This window comes from Fukomys damarensis, unplaced genomic scaffold (assembly GCF_012274545.1).
Source record: "Fukomys damarensis isolate Sample0158 unplaced genomic scaffold, DMR_v1.0_HiC HiC_scaffold_27, whole genome shotgun sequence".
NCBI classification, from domain to species: Eukaryota; Metazoa; Chordata; class Mammalia; order Rodentia; family Bathyergidae; genus Fukomys; species Fukomys damarensis.
Window position 1 is genome coordinate 472,479 of NW_022900939.1, and position 23,632 is coordinate 496,110.

Sequence of the window (23,632 nt, forward strand, 5' to 3'; positions counted from 1 at the left end):
AAAGGGATGGTTTCAGTTCATTATGAAGGCCCTGGGTTCAATCCCCACTGAAAAATAACAGAAAGAGAAGGTCTTTATCAGGACTGTAGACAAAGCCCAGTGTTTTCCTGGTATTCGCTGAAGCATGCCTACCACTGTTCGAAGTGGCCACCATGTAGGACCAGAGTCACCCCGAATGCCATCCCACTTTGTACAAGATCTCAGAGCGTCTGAGGGGATGTCTGGGTGACCTGCTGGGAGATGCACAGTACAGTGTGGGAGCCCCAGCTTGACACCGAGAAGCTGAGCAGGAGGAGGCTGGGTGCTGCTAGGCTGCAGAGCAGGGCCGGGCCTTCATCCCTGGGCCTGGAACGTGGTCAGCCAATAGCCGACCATCTCTGGAGAAGCCCGGTCCACTTTTGGTTGCTACCACACAGCACCTGGGCCCAGGTAAGTTAGAGGAGGGAGATTTGTTTTGGCCCAGGCTTCTCAGCTGGGAAGGCTCAAGGACCTGGTGCAGTGAGGTCTCAGCAGAGGGTAGCTGGGCCCTCCTGAGGTGCCTGGGGCAGGCTCGCCTCTCAGCACTGGGCACACATCACTCCTGTCCACAGGACCCACCCACCCTGAGGCTCTGGAGAAAGACTGGACCCATGTGGGACGGACCACCAACCCCGCTCCAGTGTCGCATCACCAGGTACCAGGTACCAGGGCCTTGGGGATGAACCCATCAGGGGACGGGGGTGAGCTTCACTGTGTGGAGAGCCTGCTGCATGCTGGAGCTGAGTGGCGCTGTCCCTAGGCCGCCTCCCACCCTGGCCAGCGACATGGTGTCCTCCCTGTGATCACAGGGTCGGGAGAGCGTGATCAGCTGAGTCACCAGGAAGCTCCCCGTGACCTGCGGTCACCACTGTCCGCCCGAGGCTGGGGTGGGGTGGGGCTGGGGGAAGCTGGCCCAGCTTGGGCTGGAAGTGGCCAGCTGCATGCTGGCTTCCTGTTTGGCCTGGTACCGCTCCCCTCCCTACCCCCCAGGATTTGCTTCCTCCTCCGAGACGTGGGGTTGTGTGGATCACAGCCACGGCCCCTGGAGCTCGGGAGGGAAGATTCCATCCGCCCCTCCCTGTCCCTGGGCTCTGTGTGGAGAGGCTGGGGAGGAGAGTCAGGGAGGAGGGAAGCAGGCCGCACTGCCAGCCCTGCCAGCGAATGATCCAGTCATACCGCTGTGCTGTTTCAGGGGAGGAGAGAGAAGGGAGGAAAAGATTTAGAAAGCGAATGCATGAAAACAGTGGCAAAAGGGTATAGAAAGAGAACAGGTAGTGGGGCAGGGACGAGCTTAGGGTTGAGGTTTTCAGAGTGAGCCCAGCCCAGGGAAGAGTTTTAGCTGTTGGCCAGCGTCTGGGTGTCCAAGGTCCCCCAAAGGCCCCTGGCGCTGTGGGGAGGTCCCCAAGTCACAGACCCTAGGCTGTGGGACCCAGACCCTCCCTGCCCCACGACAGGCAGTGACAGGTCCCCTGCCTGTCCCCGAATCCACCAGAGCCCCAACACCCCAGTCTGCTTCATCTTGGGCTGGAAACCACAACTGAACCAAAGTAGCCCTTTTCTCTTTATGTGTCCACTGCCTCTAGCATTTCATCACAGTAATGAAACAGCTGCACCTCTTCCCCACCCCTCCTGGCTGCCCCTCAGGGACCCGCCCTGGCCCTGGAACCTCAGCAAACCTCAAGCAGCAGTCCTTCCCCGAGGCCACAGGACAGGCTGGGTGGTCCAGAAGCTCCAGACCTTTCCATATGAGACCTGCAGGGATCTGAGTCTCTCAGGGACCTTTGCTCCCTGGGAAGGAACAGCAAACCACTCTTGTGCAGCTCCAGGGGAAGCCTGGAAGAAAGAGAAGTAGAGAGAAGGTCTGCAGGACCTTAGAGAGGGGCAGATGTTTCCAGAGAAGATTGAAAGCACTCGCCAGGGTAGAAAATCGACCACTGGCTTTTATCAAAATTAAAAGCCTCTCTCCAGCAAAAGGCGTCATTTGTTTGTTTATTTGTTTATTTATTTATTTTTAAGGTGTTGTTTAAATGCAGCAAGTCTTGCACGCAGAGGTCCCGACCTGCAGTGCACATAGCTGCCGGCGCTTGTTTCCAGACCCATTGCAGAACTACGAGCAGTCAAGAAGAAAAAGACAAATAACCCAACAAAAAATAAGCAAAGGACTTAAACAGGTACTCCTCAAAGAGGGGCCAGGAAGCCGAACATAGGATGTCACTGCAAGGGAAGGGCATTGAAGACCACAGGAGACACCGAACACCCCGCCTGGGCCAGCGCTGCTGAGGATGTGGGGTAAGCGCCGCGCCGGGTCCACTGGGCAGAGGGTACTGGCTGCCCCCGGGAGGACACTGCTTCCATCCTGTGAGTGTTCCCAGGCACATTCCCCGGGACCGTGCCTGTGCCCGCAGGGACACACACAGAAGTGCCCAGGGTTTTCCCCTTCTCGGGTTGCCTCAGTCGCGTCCACAGAGCACTGGAGGGCAGCGACGGCATCTCCAGACCTGGGAGGGTCCACTGTCTGCGCCTCTGAGGCACAAAACTGAGCAGCAGGTAAAGGCACTCGGCCACATCTCCCTCATGGGGCACGGATGGGCAGGTGTGAGGGAGGAACTTCTAGGGTGCTGGAGACCCCATCTGGATTGGGTGTGGCACGTGTGGGTGCACGTGTGTGAAAGATGACCAAGCTCTTTGTTAGGGTGAATGTTTCGTGCTGTTTACTGAGTGCATATCAGACTTTTGTCAGATGCTGATGTGCAAAAGTCATACTCGTTTATTGAGCACTTACTATGCATAAGCTGGCTTTATACCGATCATTTCCCTTAATCTTCCCAACCACCCACCAACCAGATGTCACTCACTTTAGAGAGGACACCGAGGCTCCAGAGGTTACAGTTCATGCATCTCAGTGGTCTGAGCGGGGTGGGACTTCAACCTGTGTCTGTTTGGCTATAGATCCCGAGCTGTTCTTGGTGCGGCATGGAAGTTTCCTGTGTTGCTAGACTGAGCACTAGAGGTTGCAGATGCTGCTCTTTAAGGGGGATTCGCCATGAGCCTGGTACCCCGGGAACCCCAAAGGCCCTGCCTTCTTGAAAGACTAGGGAGCACTGGGTTCCATCCCTGGAGTTCACCCACCAGGTAAGGGCCTCACGGCGCCAAGGCCAGGCTGTCAGATCCTGGGGCGGGGCCGTGGTCCGACTTGTCTGCAGGCCTCTGCCTCCTGGCCTGTGCGCAGGGCCGGTGGTGCCGCCCTGCAGCATCCTCATGGCAGCCCTGGTCTCACAGCTGCTGGTGCCCTGCTGCCATCCCTCCAACAGCGCCTTTCCCCTCTTACAAAAGGCTTGGGCTGGAGGAGAGGTTTGCTTAGCTCCCAACTCTGGGTGTTCAGGGCCCGGCACTGCATCACCGTGACAGATGCGTGGGAGACCGCACTCATGTGCGAGTCTGGCTGTGCCCAGCCAGTCTTACTCCATCCTTACAGCTGTCTAGAGTAGGGGACTGAGTGTCCCAGAGGACTAAGTTCCTTCCAGGGCAGCACCCTCTGAGTGCGGCCCATATGGCGTCGCCACAGCAGGTGCCAGGTGCGGAGGGAGGCGGTGGTTTGGGCTGGGTCACGAGACTTGCGTGGGCCTGGGAACCTGCGGACTTTGGTCCCACAGAGAGATGAGGGGGTCATGCCGGGCTGGGTGCTGTGGGAGAGGTTCTGAGGGAGTGAGGTAGAGCTCGAGGGGCGGTAGAAGCGGACAGGGAAGGGAGGCTGAGGACCTGGCTAGGATGAGAGGTGCCCGGGGGCACACGGCCCCCCGAGTCTCGGAGCCATCGCCTCAGGAAGCAGAGGAAAGGGAAGAGTCCATGTGGGAATGACAGGGGTCCCGTGTGTGGGCCCCATGGTTCCACAGAGGCTTCCTGTGGCCTTCAGAGGCTGGGAGGTTCTCACCTCCTGAGAACACCCTGTCCTGTCTCAGACACGCTGGCTTCCTAGGCTTCCTTCCCGCCGATGGGCGGTGGAGGCGTGGCCACCCCACAGGGCCCAGGCCCCTTCCCGCTGGGGTGCCGGCAGAGGGACTTTGTCCTGGCTCCTGGTTTTATGCCGATGTGCAAATAGGTTTTGAATGCGAAGACTTCTGTGGTTGTTTTTCAGGGCTGTCCAAGTGCTGGAAGAAAACCGCCCGCCCCTCTGAACGTTGTTTTTGTGACTTTCCTTGGAGCATTGTTCTAAAAATGGGAAATGACATGTTGCTGTGCCAAAGGAAAAAAAACACCTGCCGCTCACGGCCACCTTCCTGAGGTGGCTGCTAGAGAGCAGGTCAGCCCCTGCGTGGGCTGGGCGAGGGGGGTTCCATGTCCCCAGATGCGGGACAGGCGTGGGCCCAGGTCTGTGACCACAGGCAGCCAGCTGTCCTGTCACACACACACACACACACACACACACACACACACACACACCCTTCCCAGAGTCAATGCCTGCGTCCTTCCCTCTATCCCCTTCCTTCCTTCCTTCCTTTCTTTCTGGTACTGGGGATCAAACTCAGGACCTTGCACTTGCGAGGCAGGTTGAGGAACCACTGAGCTAAATCCTTGGCTTTCTTCTTGGTTAACTCAAAAAACCTGGACTGTCAACCAACACATTTCTTTAGGCACATGCCTTTTCCAAATGTTCTGTACCTTTGAAAACAGAGGAGTGCGGTCTGAAATTCTTGTTCTGTGTGGTAGACTTCAAGAGGCGATTTTGGGATCCTCTGGTTAATAGTTAACATCCACCAGCACGGCTGTCATTGTGTAATAATCAGACCTTGAAAGGATCAAGAATGAAATGAGCACGTTTGACATGGATGTGTGGTTTAGGAAGAATCTGGGACCACAGGCCCAAGCAGCGACCCAGGGAACCCCAAGCTTCATGGAGTTTTGGTGGAACTTCCTGCCTGCACTGGGTGTGGATTTCTCCAACAGTAGTGGTGGCTGAGGGGGCATCTTTTGGGGTTGTCTCTCTGGGACCTCTCGGGAACCACCCTGGTCCTGCCTGGAAGCAGGGTCCTACCCTGCACTTGGTTTAGGAGCTCAGTTTCCACCTGAGACTCCAAAGCAGGGTCCTGGCGGTGAGATCAACCCCACGGGGCAGATTCACACGGAAGTAGTTTCTTTCCCTTTTGCTCACTAGGATTTTCTAAATTCTCTTCACGAGCAGTGAGATCACAAACATGGGGTTCATGCCTTCCTGGGCTCCTGTCCTGGAGAGGGTGACAAAGGCAGGTGGAAGGAAGGGAGCCCAGGGACGGAGGGGCTCGGGGTGGGTGGGGGCAGCAGGAGGAGCCCAAGAGCCAGCCTGACAGGGGTCTGAGGTGGCCAGTGCAGGATGCCTGGTTAAAGGCAAATTTGCAATAAATAATAAGCCATTTAGGCTGGGCGAGGTGGTGCACGCCTGCAATCCCTGCACTTGAAAGGCTGAGGCAGGAGTAATTCAGAACGACTTCAAGGCTAGCCTGGACTATACAGCGAAACCCTGTCTCAAAAAAAAAAAGTGAACCCTTTAGTTCAGCGCCCCCGAGAGCTGCCTGGTGGGCTGGCTCTTTGGGAACCTTTGGACAGCAAGCACAGTGAGCCCCCAACCTCAGGTGAGCCCATCCCCAGGCTGCTGGGCAGGACATGGACGCTGTCTTGGAAGGAGTGTACCAGGCTGAGGCCAAGCAGGAAGCAGGCGGAGCCTGGGAGCAGGGAGGCCAAGAGCAAAGCTCAAGATCACCGTTTGGTTCTGGCCCTGTGGGAGGAGCATTCAGGAAGAGGGGAGACAGACCTGGAGCTCTGGGGGCAGGGTCAAATGTCCTGGACTGGTCCCCAGCATCACGGAGTGCAGAGCAGCCCCAGAGCAGAGCAGGCCTCTTCAGGGATGGCTGGGGCCCAGGCGGGGCCAGAGGAGGTGGAAGGGATCGGTCTGAAGAGTCTGAAGAGGCCCTGGGACCAGCAAGATGGGGAGGTGCCAGGATCCCCTGCTGTCCAGGGCTTGGCTGCAGCTCTCTGGTCCCCACCCAGTGAGGTCTAGAACTGCAAGATGCACAGACTTCTCTTTACAGCCACTAAGTTTGTGGTAATGTGTTACAGCTGCCAGAAGAAATTAGTTTAGAGGTGATTTGCAATGAGCCAGGCCCTGGGCTTCAAAGGCCTAGTATGGGGTGGAGAGAAGGGATGAGCCCCACGAGACCCTGACCCTGAACCCCTGCTTCCCGGGGAGCCCTGCAGTCCGCACCTCTCCCTGGGGCTGGCAGAAGACCTGCTTGGGGCAGGAGCCTCTGGAGGGTCCCAAAGGAAGCACTGCAGGGACCTGGCCAACTGCCCGTGGGTGCAAATGCCACTTGGCAAGCCGAGCAGGGTTTGGGGTGGGTGGGGATCCACACGCTGACGGGGACCAGACCCGAGCTCCCACCCCTGGCTTCGCTGTTCCAAAGCTGGCAACCATGCTTGCTCAGCTGAATCTCTTTTCAGGTCTGTGTGCACGTTCTGTAGTTTGGCAGTGTTAGGTTATCGTGGAAGTGTGCTGGGTGGCTAGCTGCTGCTGACTCAGGCTCGCCCTACACCTGATTATAGGTCTTGTAGGCACCTTTGTGTGGCCCAGTTGTCATCAACCACGGGTCCCTTTATCGTCCTTCCGAAGCTATCAGTGTGGCCGTCGCCCTGCGCTGAATTACTACCCACAGGCCCTCAGTGTTCGCAGACATCATGCCTGGCACGGGCTGTAAACAGGGCTTTATCCGCACACCATCTTGATGAAGTTGATTAGGGCTGGCTTGGCTTCCTCTTCCGGCCTGGTGAGTCATTTGCAGACTTTCTGCCAGGGTAGTAACCTCGGCCGCCTGGGTTTGGAACCACACGGTCCTGCTGACATGGAAGGCCCAGGCCGGGGTTTCACAGTGAGAAAGCAGCTTTGATAACCACCGCTCTTCTTTGGCTAAAATTCCTTTGGTTTCCAAGTTGTTGGGATAACAGATAATTTCCAAATAATATTTTTCACCCAAATTCACTTTTCTTAAAAGTCATTGAGAAATGTGGTCTTTCTCTCCCTTTGCTACTCAAAGTTCTGAATGTTAAAACTGGAGTGGAGCATTAAGCATTTCTTGTTTTTAGTCTTTTTTTATGGCTCGGATACATTTTAAATCTTTTCTTCAGGCAGTTGGTGCCCAGTACCCCTCACATCTTAATCATACACTGGGCATCCTGTGCATTAGGGTTTGGCATATTCCTAGAGAACATGGCTGATTATATAACTAGATATTTTCATAATACAAGTGTGGACTTTTTCTCCTCTTCCTCATTTTTCATTCTTCAAATGCAAAAGCCATTGTTAGCTGGTGTTCCCCTGAAGTCAGGCTCCGCTGAGCGCCCCTACCTGCGCTGTGGGGTGGTGGGTGCTACCAAGCTGGGTGCTGCTGTGGGAGGGACCACCGCGGAGGGTCCTGGAGCCTGCTGCCCGTCACTGCCTCTCAGACAGTTGCACACTCTCTGCTTGCACTCTGGGGCTGCTCAACGCCCTTTGTCTTTGCACCCTGTTCTTTGAAAAGCACAAGGCTGGGTTCTGGGTGATGACATAGCTCACATTCTTGTGGGTCCCCTGGGCCCTCGGGCCAGGCAGGACCTGCTGCAGGTTAATTGTGCCTCCTTTCATCCTTACTTATCTGCTCTATGTTTGCCCAAGGTAAACACTGTCCCAGCAGGGGATGGTAATTAAAATTCTGAGCCTTCCTGGCCTTGATCTTTATCCACTGAACAATGCTGGGCTTGGTGAGGACCCAGGAGGAATCCTGGGTGACCTGGATGCAGGCACTGGGCCCTAGGAGTGTGGGAGTGACAGGCGGGGTGTCCCGATGCCCGCCCGTCCACCCCCAGGAATCTCTGCCGGGCCTGCTGGCCCCTGACCTGCCCTGGTATTTTTACAGCCTAGTCCTTCCTGCACAGCGAGCAGCGCAGGGCCGCCCTGGCTTAGGTGTGAGCCTGGGTGTGTGTCCTGGGGACTCTTCTTACTGTTGTCACCTGTTTATGGGCTGTGGCAGCTCCTGCCATCTGCAGGGTGAGGAGGGCCTGTGCTCTGGCACTGTCCAGGTCGGGCACTGGGACAATGACCCCAGAGCTAGGCTTCCATGCAGGTATCCCAGTGTTGGGTTCTGATTCTGCGCTATAAATGGTGGTATAAATGGTGGTGGGGGTGAAGGCTAGGGTCTCTGGGACCCTCTGGAGGGGCTGCTGCCAGCTCAGGGCAGGGTGTCTCCCCATTTTCCTGCAGAACTCAGGAAACACCTCAAACTTGAATTTAAGGGTTGGGGATTTAGCTCAGTGGTGCTGCGCCTGCCTCATAAGCAGAGTTCAATCCCTGTTACTGAATTTTTTTTTTTTTAATTTAAAACTCAGGCCCCTGGGAGTGCTGGGTTCCACCCTCTGCCCCTGATTTAGCCTGGTATGGTGACACTGCCCCCTGGTGGCCATGCCATCCCTACCTCCGCCACCTCAGGCTGGGTGTTTGGGGTTTTAGGGGCTCTTTAGGGCCAGCTCCTCCCCCGCACATTTTGGTCTTCAGTTGCTTCATCATTGGCCGCAGATACTTGCTGGGCTGCAGATATCAGTGGTCACAGGCCCCGAGGTTCAGGGAGGGTGGGAGGATGGCTGGGGCTCAGCCTTCTCCACCACAGGAAGTGGCCAAGGCCAGGGAGCCTGAGAAGCCCGGTGGGGCTGAGGGCGGAACCAACAGGGTGGGCCCTGCAGAGGGAAGGCCGAGGGCGCCCAGGCTGAGACTAGGGCTGGGCGGAGGGAATGCTGAGTGTGGCAAGGACCCAAAATGAGGAAGGCGTCTGAGGGCTCAGGGTCTGGCCCTGCCCCCCTCCCCAGTAAGTGAGTGGCTGCAGACTGAGTGAGATGCTTGAGGTTTATTGCAAAGAAAGGGGGCCGCGGGCAGGGATGGGATGGTCTGGGGACACCTTCAGCTTCAAATCCAGGGGGCTTTGGGTTGCTGAGCTCTAAGCACATTCACTGGCTTTTACTATTTTTTCCTAAAACAGAAAGAAAAGCCCAAAAGAACAGTAAGTGAGTTCCAGAGCCTGGAGATAAAGGTGCACAGAGACAGTGATGTTGACTGAAGTGTGTAAGTGCCAGGGTGTTCTTATCAGAGCTCTTAACAAAGAGGACAGGGGCCGGGTACAGTGCGGTACACCTACAGTCCCAGTTACTTGGGAGGCTGAGTCAGGAGGATCACCAGAGCCTAGGAGTTTGCAGCTAGCCTGGGCAACAAAGCAAGACCTGGGTGTGGTGGCACATGCCTGAAACCTCACCACTTGGGAGGCTGAGGCAGGAGGATGGAGTTTGAACCCAGCCAGGGCTGCATATGAGAACCCCCCAAAAAACAAGAGCAAAAACAACAAAGGCCCCAGGGAAAAGCCTGAGTTGACTGTGCCTGCCCCACTGGGGACTGTCAGCCTTACTCTCTTGTCTAGGTTGGAAGTGGGCCAGGCACAGAGGACCCTGGCGGCCAGGCCAGGAGTGCTCACCTAGAGCCTCAGCACCGCCTGGCGGGTGCTCTGGGGCAGGGTGTCCACCAGGGTCTTCATCTTGGTGCCTGCATCTTTCATGTCCTCATCAGGCTGGAAGGGCTCCACCATGCTCTGGTACTCGGACAGCGAGCCCACCAGGAAGGTGTGGAGGACACTGTGGAATGCGGGGCGCGTCTTGGCAGAACCTGGGAGAGGAGCAGAGCGCCCATGGGCTCAGGCCCTGGCCAGCCACCACAGCGCAGCGCCAGCGAGGAGCGCAGCCTTCTTGAGGTGGAGCAGAGTGGGGGCTTGGTGCACGGGGCTTGAGAGCCTCGGTCGCCCTCGCTGCATCATGGAGTGTAGCCCGGCCTGGGGGCCGCTGTGTGGGCTTCCTGGCCCTGGCCTGCTCAGCATGGATGCCGGTCTTCCTTGAGCTGTGTGCAGAGGCGGCACGGAGCCCGGCTCAGGGCCACGACTGGGTCTGTGCTCCCTTGGGGGCTCAGTGCTGGTTCACAAAGGGGACACAGCCCTGCCCCGCTGGGAAGGAGGGCACAGGAGAGGGTTCGGGACGGGATGGCACCCTCAGTGCAGGTCAGCCCTGCACACTGTTATTAGTGATAATTGTCACTGTAGCCAGGTGTACGCCTCCGGACCCACCCTCCAGCACGGCCGCCATCCCGCTGAACCGCCACCTCTGCACTGAGCCCCAGGTCTCCCAATTATGTGCCTTTCAAGCCCGAAGGAGGTCACTTCCTGAGCCCCAAAGGAGGCGCTCAGCAAACCAGCTGTTTCCCCACCTTGTGGTTGGGTCCTCTGAAACCCTGCCTGGCCAAAACACCTACACCCATGGGGTTTATAAAATTTTTCATGGGAATTAACTGGAGTTTCTTTACAAAAAAAATTGGTATTTTCCAGTGGAAAGGGAGGAGGGTGATTCAGAGTGAAGCAGTTAGAGACCTGCTCCCCGTCTCCTCATCTTCTCCGTTCCTCCTACTCGTGTGATCTCCTGGCCCCTGCGTGTGATCTCCTGGCCCCTGCGTGAGATCTCCTGGCCCCTGCGTGTGATCTCCTGGCCCTTGCGTGTGATCTCCTGGCCCCTGCGTGAGATCTCCTGGCCCCTGCGTGTGATCTCCTGGCTCTTGCGTGTGATCTCCTGGCCCCTGCGTGAGATCTCCTGGCCCCTGCGTGTGATCTCCTGGCTCTTGCGTGTGATCTCCTGGCCCCTGCGTGAGATCTCCTGGCCCCTGCGTGTGATCTCCTGGCTCTTGCGTGTGATCTCCTGGCCCCTGCGTGAGATCTCCTGGCCCCTGCGTGTGATCTCCTGGCTCTTGCGTGTGATCTCCTGGCCCCTGCGTGAGATCTCCTGGCCCCTGCGTGTGATCTCCTGGCTCTTGCGTGTGATCTCCTGGCCCCTGCGTGAGATCTCCTGGCCCCTGCGTGTGATCTCCTGGCTCTTGCGTGTGATCTCCTGGCCCCTGCGTGAGATCTCCTGGCCCCTGCGTGTGATCTCCTGGCTCTTGCGTGTGATCTCCTGGCCCCTGCGTGAGATCTCCTGGCCCCTGCGTGTGATCTCCTGGCTCTTGCGTGTGATCTCCTGGCCCCTGCGTGAGATCTCCTGGCCCCTGCGTGTGATCTCCTGGCTCTTGCGTGTGATCTCCTGGCCCCTGCGTGAGATCTCCTGGCCCCTGCGTGTGATCTCCTGGCTCTTGCGTGTGATCTCCTGGCCCCTGCGTGAGATCTCCTGGCCCCTGCGTGTGATCTCCTGGCTCTTGCGTGTGATCTCCTGGCCCCTGCGTGAGATCTCCTGGCCCCTGCGTGTGATCTCCTGGCTCTTGCGTGTGATCTCCTGGCCCCTGCGTGAGATCTCCTGGCCCCTGCGTGTGATCTCCTGGCTCTTGCGTGTGATCTCCTGGCCCCTGCGTGAGATCTCCTGGCCCCTGCGTGTGATCTCCTGGCTCTTGCGTGTGATCTCCTGGCCCCTGCGTGAGATCTCCTGGCCCCTGCGTGTGATCTCCTGGCTCTTGCGTGTGATCTCCTGGCCCCTGCGTGAGATCTCCTGGCCCCTGCGTGTGATCTCCTGGCTCTTGCGTGTGATCTCCTGGCCCCTGCGTGAGATCTCCTGGCCCCTGCGTGTGATCTCCTGGCTCTTGCGTGTGATCTCCTGGCCCCTGCGTGAGATCTCCTGGCCCCTGCGTGTGATCTCCTGGCTCTTGCGTGTGATCTCCTGGCCCCTGCGTGAGATCTCCTGGCCCCTGCGTGTGATCTCCTGGCTCTTGCGTGTGATCTCCTGGCCCCTGCGTGAGATCTCCTGGCCCCTGCGTGTGATCTCCTGGCTCTTGCGTGTGATCTCCTGGCCCCTGCGTGAGATCTCCTGGCCCCTGCGTGTGATCTCCTGGCTCTTGCGTGTGATCTCCTGGCCCCTGCGTGAGATCTCCTGGCCCCTGCGTGTGATCTCCTGGCTCTTGCGTGTGATCTCCTGGCCCCTGCGTGAGATCTCCTGGCCCCTGCGTGTGATCTCCTGGCTCTTGCGTGTGATCTCCTGGCCCCTGCGTGAGATCTCCTGGCCCCTGCGTGTGATCTCCTGGCTCTTGCGTGTGATCTCCTGGCCCCTGCGTGAGATCTCCTGGCCCCTGCGTGTGATCTCCTGGCTCTTGCGTGTGATCTCCTGGCCCCTGCGTGAGATCTCCTGGCCCCTGCGTGTGATCTCCTGGCTCTTGCGTGTGATCTCCTGGCCCCTGCGTGAGATCTCCTGGCCCCTGCGTGTGATCTCCTGGCTCTTGCGTGTGATCTCCTGGCCCCTGCGTGAGATCTCCTGGCCCCTGCGTGTGATCTCCTGGCTCTTGCGTGTGATCTCCTGGCCCCTGCGTGAGATCTCCTGGCCCCTGCGTGTGATCTCCTGGCTCTTGCGTGTGATCTCCTGGCCCCTGCGTGAGATCTCCTGGCCCCTGCGTGTGATCTCCTGGCTCTTGCGTGTGATCTCCTGGCCCCTGCGTGAGATCTCCTGGCCCCTGCGTGTGATCTCCTGGCTCTTGCGTGTGATCTCCTGGCCCCTGCGTGTGATCTCCTGGCTCCTGTGTGTGATCTCCTGGCTCCTGTGTGTGATCTCCTTGCTCCTGTGTTTGATCTCCTCCTCCCTGTGTGTGTGATCTCCTCCTCCCTGTGTGTGTGATCTCCTCACTCCTGCGTGTGATCTCCTTGCCCCTGCGTGTGATCTCCTGGCTCCTGCGTGTGATCTCCTGGCCCCTGCGTGTGATCTCCTTGCCCCTGCGTGTGATCTCCTCACTCCTGTGTGTGATCTCCTCGCCCCTGCGTGTGATCTCCTGGCTCCTGTGTGTGATCTCCTGGCTCCTGTGTGTGATCTCCTTGCCCCTGCCTGTGATCTCCTGGCTCCTGTGTGTGATCTCCTGGCTCTTGTGTGTTGTGTTTGATCTCCTCGCCCGTGTGTGATCTCCTCATCCCTGCATGTATCTCCACACCCCTGTGTGTGTGTGTGATCCCCTCGCTCCTGTGTTTGATCTCCACACTCCTGCGTGTGATCTCCTGGCTGTGTGTGATCTCCTCGCCCGTGTGTGATCTATCTGCACACCCCTGTGTGTGTGATCTCCTCGCCCCTGTGTGTGATCTATCTGCACACCCCTGCGTGTGTGATCTCCTCGCCCCTGTGTGTGTGTGATTTCCACGCTCATGTGCATCTGAACACTCATCTGTATGGCGCGTCCTCCCTCCCCGTCCAGGCCTCTGCCTGTGGGGTCTGGGCTGTGTGTAAGGAGAGGGATGCCCAGTCTCACCTGAGCTGCAGCTGCACGCCAGCATTAGCAGGGCGACAGTGGTGCCAGTCTTCATGGCAGAAGGCAGGAAGTCTGGTGCCTTGGTCGGAAGTCTCACACTGTGTGTGCATCTGTTGTCATCGGTGCTGCTTATATCCAGCAGGCATTGCCTGAGGGGGAGTCTGGTGAGGGCTCTGCCTATGAGATGCATTGTTTACCTGGGCACTGGCTCTGTGGACGAAGTAAACATTCCTTACACCAAGTCCCACGGGGACTGCTTTGAGGTTGCCTGAGGTCTTTGGGGGTGCTTTCGGGCGCCCAGACCCAGGACCCTAGGTCCTCTCCAGGGAAGGATGTGGGCATGGATGCCACCTAGTGTGAAGCCTGGCTCTGCCATGCTTGGGGGCCTGGACTTGGGCATGGACAGCAAGGGACACGCGCCCAACACCCATCTGAGGCCCGGGCCTGAGGGGCCCACCAGAATCGCCCCAGTCCTGGCCCTCCCATCTTCCTCCCACTGGGCCCCAGGTGGCTGGCAGCCCTCCTGGCCCTGCTCCTGGCGCCCCTGCCTCCTTCCCTCCTTCCCCTTGGCCGATGCTGTGTGTTCTGCTGGTGTTCACTCCTCAGGGCTGTTCTGCGGTGTCTGTGGTTCCCTGGCCGGCCTGTCTCTTTGCCCTCTCCTCCTCCTATGGCTGCACCTTGGCAGCCTTGGCTCAGCCTGGTCCCAGTGACTCCTGCTCGGCCTCCCTGCCCTTCATGATGACCTTCCCAAAGCCCCTGACCGTGCCATTTGCTTCCTGAAGCCTGGCGAAGGCGTCCTCTTGCCAGGGGAACTGAGTTCCTGCGCGATAGACCGGGCCGGCCAATCACCACCACCGTCCTTTGTGCTCATGGCCCTGCCCGCCGTGTGGCAGCGTCCTCGGCTTGCCCTCCTTCGCCTGGGCCAATCCCTGTTCTCCTCAGGCCATCCCACCTGGGCGTCCGTTCTCCAGATCCTGTTTGTGCTTCAAGGCTCCGTCATGTTCCTTTGGCCCATTCGTCCGTCCGCTCGTTCGGTGAACACAGCCCTGTGCGCCGTGCCTCGTGTGGGTGCTCAGCCTGGGGTGACTGGGAGGATCGTGGGGGCCCCTTCAAGAAGAACTTGCTGATCCCTGGTGGGAGCTGTGTGACCAGCAAACCTTCATTTGCCTAACTTCACGGGCCGGCCCTGCTGCCATTTCCAGGCCACGCCTGGCACAGCAGGAAGGGAGATTAAAAATTCTTTAAGGACTGGTCTCACTACATTGCCAAGGTTGGTCTCATGCTCCGTTCAAGTGATCCTTCTGCCTCAGCCTCTTGAGTCGCTGGGGTGCAGGTGTACACTGTCCCTGCAGCCCGGCCACGTGTCTGTGTGCTGCGTGGACAGCCCCAGCGGGTGACCCAGTGGGCTCGTGGTCTGGCTGGTGGAGTCACAGCTGTTTTCCTTCTGTGGAATCCTGCATCTGCCAGCCCCCTTCTGTGTCCTGACCAGACTCCTGTATCCAACTTCAGCGTTCCCGCACCGCTGTGTCCTCTCACAGCTGTTCCCTCAGCCCCGGGGAGCCCTGCTTGGCCTTGGGCCTTTCTCTGCCCACCCCGGCCGCACTGCAGGGCACGGCAGGGCAGAAGCGACAGCTGAGGCTCAGAGGCAGCTTCTTAGCCACAAGCTGCGACTCTTGGTCCCTAAAGGCCCAGGGGGACCCCGAGCCTGTGGGGCTCACGTGAGACATGCAAGCCACTGCCTGGGGAGACTGGGCCCTCAGGTGCTGGCTCTGGAGGGACAGTGAGCTGCAGGGCTGCAGGGCCTCAGATTGGGAGAGGAAAGAGCTCAGGGCAAGCGGAGGGCCAGGGGCTCAGCCCCCTTGGTCTGGAATGCTGAGGCCAAGGTCTCCGCTCCCCGAGGGTCCTTGGCTGGGAGTCCTGTCCTGGTCTCCACAAAGTCCAGGGGCAGAGGTGGGGATGGGACTGCAGCATCTGGCCATGCCCAGAGGGCGAGGGCCTGGCTGTGGCGGGCCTGTCCTGAGCAGTGGAAGCTGGGCAGCCGTGTGACTGCTGCAAGTCCAAGCATGGCCCAGGAAACAGGCTGAGCCTAGGTGGGCTACGTGGAGCCTGTCTGTCCAGCCAGGCCACTGGGTCTGGTCACAGGCTCGGGTTGGCCTGAGGTTGGCTTGTGGGGGGTTCTGGAGCCAGGCAGGTCTGGCCCGTTTGGAAACAGCCCGCACAAGGCAAGTTCTTCCCTGGCCTTGGTGGCCTGCTGCTCTGAATCTCCCAGCAATGTGTCCCTCCCCGCAGTGCCCAGGGCATGTGAGCAGGAGGCCCCCGACTGCAGAGTGGCTCTTGGCTCCAAATCCGAAGATCTCACAACTGCACGATGATTACTGGAGTGACGTTGCTCCCCGAGCTCACAGACACCTCAGTGGACGCCGTGATGTTCAGAACACATCAGGCCCTCATCCCTGCTTTGCTAGGTCGCGGCCAGCACTGCACCCTGCAGGAGTGGCTGAGTCTTCATGCCCTGGGTGCCCCAGAGTGACTGCACACTTCCTGCTGCCCCCACGCCTCCAGCCAAGGCTGCGGTAGACCCAGGCCTAGGGACTGGGAGGGTCCTGGGAAGGGGCATCCCACACGAGGACCAGTGGCCGAGCCCCCTGGCTGACCCAAGCTGGGCAGCAGGGTGGGAGCATCAGGTACAGAGCAGCCTCAGGCGATGGTACCACTCTGCGCACACAGCTCGGGGCCCACACACCCTACTTGGGGTCACATCTCGGACATCACCAAAGCTTGAACTTTAAGACACACGCCTGTCATCCCAGCACCCCGGGAGGCTCAGGCGGGAGGATTGCAAGTTCAAGAGCAGTTTAAGCAGTTTAGGGACTTGGTGAGGACCTTGTCTCAAAGAAGGACTTACACAGTGTGTGTGTGTGTGTGTGTGTGTGTGTGTGCAAAGACCCTGGGTCCAAGCTCAGTATCACAAAGCTTAGCACTTAGGAATGAAGCTGCCTCTCCTTGCCACAGTACAGCTGTGCGTGGGTACAATACCACTGAAGGGGCCAACACCTGCTGGCCACACTTGCGTTATCTCAGGTCCTTACAAACCATGTGGTGCCTGTGCCTTCTCCCAGGGACTCCCCCATGGGAGCCTCTGCACTGGGCAGCAGAGGGGCGTGGGTGGGGTGGCATCAGTGACCAGGGATTTGGTTATTTCCTTTTGTCCCTCAGCCCTCAACGCTGCCCAGCCGCGTGTGTCCCTGCGGCCACGCTGTGTCCCTTCATGCCTGGGCAGACTCTCGCGCAGGGAAGGGGAAATGGCTCTGACCTGTGCTCCTGCCAGCGGCCATCAGGGCTGGGGTGCAGGGTGGGGCTGCCCCTCAGTCCTTCTCCAGGCCATTTGTGAGGGGCTCAGCCCCTGGGGTGGGGAGCTGGTGGGGGCCCTGCTGTGTAGGAGGAAGCTTCAGGTCTGCTGCCGCCTGTGGTTTGGGTGAGGCAGTGACAGGACTATGACAGGACAGCGCTGATCTTTCCCAGGACCTGGCCCATCTGCTGCTTCCTCTGGCAGGTTCTCTGCTGTGGGCGCCATTGCTCCGGCCTCTTCCTGAGCTGTCCCGCTGTCCTCCAGGGCCCTGTGCCTCACTGTGCCTGGCACTGAGGTGGGGCAGGAGCCCAGCTCTGTCCTCACTGAGGGAGGGGCACCAGGGCGGCCTGTGGCCTCATCCTCTGAGACCCAGTGCCACCCACCCAGAGGGGCCACGCAGCCTGGCTTCACCTTGTTTTTGCTCCTCCATTGACGTAGCACTTCCCCTGCCCAGTGAGTCTCTGCCTCACCTGCCATTTTCTACTTTTATAGCTAATGTATCTTATTCTTACATTTGTGTATTTTACACAATGACACAGGCGCACGTACGGCATATGATGCATTCTGCTTTTTTCTCTGTGTCTTTCACCCTGGCCTGACCCCCCTGGTGAGCGCCCAGCCTGGGCCACACATGCTCCACAAGCCCAGGCACAGAGGCCGCCTCGCTCCTCCAGGGTCCCCATCCCAGGCGGTGCCCAGTCTTCTGGCCTCTGGTGGCGACACCTGTACCTGACTCACGGGTCCCCGCCTATCCCTGTGCCCGGAGTCGGACTGTTCCCCCTGACAGCTTGGCAGTGTGTGAGAGGCCAGGCCCACGAAACAGCAGAGCAAACAGCGGGGCACAGCTGGGGACTCAGGCACGGCTGTTTATGAGGGCTCTGGAGGCTGCCTCACAGCACTGTGTTCTGTTGAGAATCTGATTATTAATTTTCATGTAAACAATTATCTAGTAACCAATAAAAGTGTTCATAAAGCCAAAGTACTGCAAAAGGTATTTCAGCACTGACTAAATTTTTTGGCTCTTTCTTTAGTTCTAAAACAAGAGTTGAAAAAGAATACATTTCAACTTTGAAGATACTAAACTTTAGTAAAATATTGCCAATGGGAAATACAATGTTCACTTATTAAGCCAAAATATGACACCTTAAACTCCTTCATTATTTAAAAATTTTAAGTCCAGACCAAATTCCAAGTCTCTCTCTCTCTCTGTTTTTTTTCAGTCAGGGTCTCACTATGAGGTCCAGGCTGGCCTTAAACTGTCAGTGATTCTCTTGCTTCAGCCTCCCAAGTACTGGCATAACAGGTGTGTGCTACCACGCCCGGTATAAATTCTCAGTCTTATAGGCCAGGATTGAAGCAACTTTTAGAATTCTGTTTCTTGGCCTTTACATCACTACGGTATTTGTTCTGAATCTGATAAAAAGCAGGACACACAGCACCCCGGGGTGGGAACCCCTGCTTCAGACCTGGCTCCTGGGCTTCTGAGGCCAGGCAGGGAAAAGTATGCTACAGGCCAAGGAACAATGAGGTGAAGAGGGCACATCGGGGAGCTCTGCTCACTCTCTGCCCGTGCACACAGATATCAAGCAGCACACGGTACCCCATAAGTATATACAATCACTTTCTGTCACTTAAGCAAGTAGGTTGGTTATGTGAATGTTTTGGGGACCATCTGTGTAACAGAGCGCTCCGACAGAATGTCCACATAAATGGTCATCTTTTTTTCAAACACGTAACGCTGCGTGCTGCCTGGGAGCTGGCGCCCTATTGCTAACCCTCCATTGCAGCTGCTGCTGTAGTGGCGGCGTGGGGACGTCTGTGCTTGGCAGGCTTGTGGCCTTGCTCAGGACGGCTGGGGCCTGGTGACCAGGAGAAGCAGCTGCCTTCAGAGGCCTCGTCGCTGATTCCAAGACCTATCCTGCCTGCACCTGGAGTAGGGCCACCATCTTGGGGAACCCAAGGCCCTAGTGCCCAGGCCCTTTCCAGTCCTCCCACGGCCAGCGCCCCTGAACTATGGGAGCCAGGAAGAGCCCCCCACATCCTCGCTCACCCCCGCCCCTTGGCTGTCTGAGAGAGGGAAGAGTAACAGGGAGGAGGGAAAATAAGAGAAGCCATGTGAGTCAGTGTTCCAAGAATTGCCCACACCCTGGGACAGCCTGCCCCGGATCTGAGCCTCGGGTTACTGCACCTGGGTCTTTGATCTGCTGGGTCCTGCTCCACCTCCGGAGGCAGTGCGATCTGTTGGTCCCGGTCCGTGGGTCGGTCGGTGGGTCACTGGGCTGGTCCAGCGGGCCTGGGACACTCCCAGCTGTCAGGAGCAAACCAGTTCTGCACTCTCAGGTTCGGGCTGGAGCCGGGCCTGGACAGGGGACCGCTTTCCCTCTGTAACTGTCTCGGGGTTTCCTAATGGACTCAGGTGTGCTGGGAACACGGTGCTCAGAGCACACACGTCCTGCAGTCCAGTCCAGGAGAGGCCTGGCCCTGGGGTTCCCCAGGAGTCCCTGGGCACAGTGGAAGTCCAGTCCACAGTCAGTGATGCCCACGGTCTGTTCTTACGCCAGCAGGACCAGGCTAAGCTGCTGCCTGCCTTACAACTTGCTCTCCCTCCCTGGTGCTGCCCACTGGGTCACCTCGGTGGCACTGTCTCACCAGCATGTGGCCTGTCTGTCCTCCGGGTGAGGAGTCTCCCCCGTCTGTCCCTGTGGCCACACCGTCACCCCAGGTCCAGGCCTCCCAGCATCGCCCCACAGTGGCCCTGTCTGTGGGTGTGCACCTGTGTCTCTGTGGACTCTGTGGTGTCTCAGGGAAGCCCCTGCCTCAGCTACCTTTGGCTCACACCGGCTTCCACCCCTGGTGCTGAGGTCAGTAGAAATGAAAGACAGGCAGAGATGAGACAGGGAAATCACGGCTAAGAATTCAACCTCTAAGAAGACTGTGTCCCTGGCCATCGTGGATGGGGGTCACAGCAGGAGACCCATGCTGTGTCCCCTCCACACCCACCACCCAGTTCCTCAGGACACTGGGAGCTGCACATTGGCCTGGTTCACAAAGTAGAGAGCAGGACCCTGATGCAGAAGCAGCCTGGGGGACTTCAAAGGCTCAATAAACCACCTGTCCTGAAACTCCTGGGCCCACACCGAAGACCCACACCCGCCAGGTGGGGCACAGCCTTTTCTGTGTTCCGTCCAGAGGAGCATAAAAAAGGGTGCCTCCCTCTCCCTCCATCCCTCTCCCTCTCTCTCTCTGCCTGTCTCTCTGTCTCTGTCCCTGCCTCTCTCCTCCCCACACTCTGTTTCTTTCAGCAGCAGCCCTTACTTGCTGTACCTAGTAAGCCTTGCGGTGCTTCTGACGGAGGCATTCAGGGAGTTCAGTGAACCTAGTGTAGGGATGGGGCAGGTTCAGTTCCTTGACCCAGCTTCGGGAACCTCCTTGGGCTCTGTCTGGTGACAGGCCTCTGCTGATGTCCTTGTCTCCTGTACCAAGGACGATCTTCCAAGAGGCCCTCTCCCTCAGGGAGGGCCTGCTATCTTTTCTTCTTTCGTGGCCAGGGTTCTCCAGGGTCCACTCCGTGCCATGTGCCGCCAGGGCTCTGCCACCCAGGGAGCAGGGATGGTAAGGGAAGCACAGACTCACTGTCCTCCAGCTGATTCGCAGTGTCCGCTGGGGAGGGAGCTGGAGCAGCAGTGGGGTGTGGTGTTCGGTGGTGGGGCTGACCCTCCATGGCGCCCTGCTCCTGTCAGGCCCCTCCGCTGGCCGCTGCTGCAGGCCACAGAGCCTCTGGGAGGAGCTTGCTGGCAGCCAGGGCCGTGATAGCTGGGAGAGTGCTCAGGCCTGCTCAGAGGAAGTGACATTTCCGGGTGGGTGCAGAGGCTTTCTGCAGAGGTGGCTCTGAGCTGGTCCGACAGGGACAGGGTTAGGGACTGGATGGGGAGGAGGAGGAGGATGGGGAGACGGGAAGAAGGGTGGGGAGGGAGCAGGAGAGAATGGAGGGGGGACGGCTGGGGGAGGACACCGGCGGGACGGGGACCCCTGGAGCAAAGACAGAACCTCAGGCCCTGCGGCTCCTCCACCCTCCTGCCCCGTTCAAGCTGGTGCTGGGGACACATCCACGGTGGGGCCGGTGCAGAAAGACTTGGTGCCTCGGGGTTCCTGAGTGAGCCCCGCGGGAAGTGGGTCCTGAGGATGGGCAGATGGGGGCAGGGCTGGGTGCCGGGAGCTAGGGCTCAGCTCGGTAGCCAAGAACCTTGTGGGGCCTGGGACAGTGTGGGCCCATGGGCCAGGCCTGGGGTGGAGCTGCTTTCACTGTGTGCCACGGGTGTCACATTTGTCAAGTGAATGTCAGGGGCCCCTGTGCCAGACCTCAGGAAAACGGATCCTACTCGACGCACCTGTGGGCCCGAGCCTGGCCCTGTACACCCTGCTCTGTGGGCACAGAGGTGGTTGCTCAGAGTATGTTAGAGCCCAGCTGCTCACCTGTCCCACCCTTGTCCTCAGCCCAACCCCTATCCTTCTGCCCAGCCCTCCTGCCTAGCTCCTCCAGCCGCCAGGGGCGCACAGGGCCGGGCAGGACTGTGAGAGGCTAGAAGACAGGACAAAGTGGAGGTGGCCCCCCCTGAGGAAACCCTGAGCTGCCCGCTGCTACAGGAGGCACTACGGCCCTGCTCTCAGCCTGGTGTCCCTGGTGTCCCCAGCCTGGCAGGGAAGCTGCGTCTCCTCCTCTGAAACCAGGCACGGGCCGGGCGGCCAAGCTCATGGGAAAGCCAGGTCCCAAGGCCGTCCGTCCACTGTTCTGTGCTGCTGCCTGGTGCCTGTGGACCTGGAGCTGCTTCCCGGGAGAAGGATGGGCCCTCTGCTGTGTGCATCCCTGCATCCTCGTTGCCAGCAAAGATGGGCTTGAGGGTGAGGATCTGAAGGAGAGAGAGGAGGACCCCATGCTGGATAGGGGTGCTGGCCTGGCCCGCAGAAGTATCGCTGCAGCTAATGCGGAGGGAAGAGCCGGGCCTGGGGTTGGCAGAGCTCTGTGGCCTGGAGAACAGGTGGCCACTCCTGACTCGTCCACCCACAGTGCCGGGAAACTAGAGAGGCTGGGGCAAGCAGAAAACAGCAGCAGGACACCTCCAGCTCACGAGAGTGAGGCACTCACTGTGCCGGGCACACGTCTGTCTCCAGGTGTAAACAAACTGAGTCTTGCAGCAGTGCTGCCCTTCCCTCCCTTCCCCACTGGTATGGTGGATTGAATCCAGGGCCTTCACACCAAGCTACGTCTCTAACCCTAACCCTTAAATATTTTTATTTTAAGATAGGGTCTCACTAAGTCTCTGAATTGCCCATGCTGGGTTTGGTTCTCCTGCCTCAGCCTTCCAGAGGGCTGGGATCACAGCGTGAGAGGGTTGCTGTTGCCTGGTGCTCAAGTCCTGGGAGCCACTGGCTGAGGGAGGGGGTCTGAGGGTGCCTTGATGCCGCAGAGGGGCCCTGGAGGGTCAGGGTGACCCAGGCTTGGAGGGAGCCGCTGGGGCTTCTGGGAGGGGTACGGATTCCGGAGGAGGTGGGGTCACCGCCCAGCTTCCCCACCCCAAGCGGCCGGGCCGCAGGACTCTGCAGCCAAGGCACACTGCCCACCAGTCCGGGCTGCGCTGCGAGCCCTGAACTGCCGGCTCCGCCCTACCGCAGTCCTGCCAAGGAAATATCTATTTATCAAAAGGCAGACTAGGCTCACAATTAAAGAAATTTCAGCGAAGGAAAACTTCACTTCTTGTTTTCTTACTTGTACAGCTTGCCTTTAATAGAAAGTTTAATCCTTTCAATGTTGTCTGGAATGTATTTCAAGATTTTTCTCTGTAGTTAAAAAAACTGGGGACGAAGCCCAGCAGGACCTTGCACAGGGGGCAGGGAGGGGTTCCCCTGCAGCCCCCAGGCCCCGGCTGAGCCCGCACCCGGGCTTAGGGCCTCCATGTCCACCCACACAGGGCTGTCCCTGTGCCGCCTCTGTCACCCCGAGTCACACGCTGAGCCTTGACCCTTGTGTCCGTGTGCCTGGGGGCGAGGCAGCGGCCTGGGTAGGAGATGAGGCCAGGCCAGGGGTCCTGGGGACACCTGTGGATGTGGACGGTGTCTTCCTTAACCTCTAGACAAGAAGCCCGTTCCCCTAGAAGCAGGACTTCTGCTGCAGAGGCAGGATGCGCCCCTGCTGAGAGCAGCCCGGGTGGCTGGCACTGTCTGGGCAGGTCTCTGAAGCTTTCTCTGTTTCCTTTCCCACACCATCGGCTCTGTAAGTGGCTGCAATTTCCACGCGTGCCGCGAACCAGTTTTGTCCCCTGCCACCGAGGCCCAGCTTGGAGCGCTGCCCTGGTGGCCAGAGTGCGCCACCGCATGGCCTGCCTCAGGACTGGAGGGGAAGCCAGGGGAGCCCGGCTCCGCCCCCCCCCCAGACTGGGACGGTGAGAGGGGACACCCTGGCCTCTCCTCCACCAAGGGCCTCCCATCTTTGTCAGCTGCTGCAGCAGATGCCTGGTCGGAGGCCTGAGCGGGTTCAGTCTGCCCCCTCTAGACTAAGGAGATGGACAGGCCCACAGGCAACTGAGTCACCAACTGATAAGACTTAAGAGACGTGTGCACCGAGTCTGAAGCACGGGGTAACATTAATGACAGGTTTATTGCAGCGGACGGTCACGTTTGTCCCACCTCACTGTTGGGTATCACTGCTCGCCTCTCGCTGGAAATTCCACTGGGCCCAGCTGCTCCCCTCCGGTGTCTCACCGCAAGAGCTGAAGACAGTGATTCCTGCACACCCATGTGTGCAGCAGCACAGTTCACAGTGGCTAAGCCCAGGGGTCCCTCAGCAGAAGGATGGATGACGAAGCAAGTGTCCATCGCAGTGGCGCTCAGCTGGCCACAAAGCTAAACTCAGTCAGTACAGGTACACGGATGCCCGAGACTACAGCGGGAGAAGCTTAAGCGCTGCTCGCCACACCAAGCAT

General features: G+C 58.8%; 1 protein-coding gene and 2 long non-coding RNA genes across 9 annotated transcripts in view; 1 reads left to right on the forward strand and 2 right to left on the reverse strand.

Moving 5' to 3' along the window:
* Positions 1-17,625, forward strand: part of LOC104868293 — a 23,679-nt gene extending 6,054 nt beyond the window's left edge. For 2 of the 5 annotated variants that reach the window (XR_782004.2, XR_004514498.1), the window contains exons 2-6: positions 591-680; positions 2,035-2,307; positions 2,968-3,150; positions 9,051-9,133; positions 9,629-10,568. This is a non-coding gene — a long non-coding RNA (uncharacterized LOC104868293). Of the gene's footprint in view, positions 1-590; positions 681-2,034; positions 2,308-2,967; positions 3,151-4,153; positions 4,484-9,050; positions 9,134-9,628; positions 10,569-15,595 lie in introns of those variants that run through there. The other 3 variants (XR_004514495.1, XR_004514496.1, XR_004514497.1) reach the window with 3 other exon arrangements.
* Positions 3,162-5,953, reverse strand: LOC104868292. Its single transcript, XR_782001.2, has 3 exons — positions 5,804-5,953; positions 4,678-4,804; positions 3,162-4,227 (listed from the first exon to the last, which is right to left on the reverse strand). It is a non-coding gene; the product is annotated as an uncharacterized LOC104868292 (long non-coding RNA).
* Scgb1a1 (secretoglobin family 1A member 1) lies at positions 8,987-20,570 on the reverse strand. Of its 3 annotated transcripts, XM_033756528.1 has the most exons (6): positions 20,289-20,570; positions 19,980-20,031; positions 18,844-18,963; positions 13,307-13,516; positions 9,537-9,724; positions 8,987-9,041 (listed from the first exon to the last, which is right to left on the reverse strand). In XM_033756528.1, exons 4-5 carry the CDS (start codon positions 13,494-13,496, stop codon positions 9,537-9,539), a joined length of 378 nt encoding a protein of 125 aa, XP_033612419.1. In that variant the 5' UTR covers positions 13,497-13,516; positions 18,844-18,963; positions 19,980-20,031; positions 20,289-20,570; the 3' UTR covers positions 8,987-9,041. The 3 variants fall into 3 exon arrangements, with proteins under 3 accessions (XP_033612419.1, XP_010631306.1, XP_033612420.1); XM_010633004.3 differs by lacking the exon at positions 19,980-20,031; XM_033756529.1 differs by lacking the exons at positions 8,987-9,041; positions 9,537-9,724; positions 13,307-13,516; positions 19,980-20,031 and adding an exon at positions 17,935-18,514.
* Between the last annotated feature and the right edge of the window lie 3,062 nt (positions 20,571-23,632).

What these genes read in the sequence shown, in the direction of transcription:
- Scgb1a1 (XM_010633004.3), bottom strand. Translation starts at nt 13,496, where the DNA reads ATGCATCTCATAGGCAGAGCCCTCACCAGACTCCCCCTCAGGCAATGC. An exon ending in GGCGTGCAGCTGCAGCTCAG is followed by an intron (nt 9,725 to 13,306) that starts GTGAGACTGGGC and finishes CTCCTCTCCCAG; the next exon opens with GTTCTGCCAAGACGCGCCCC.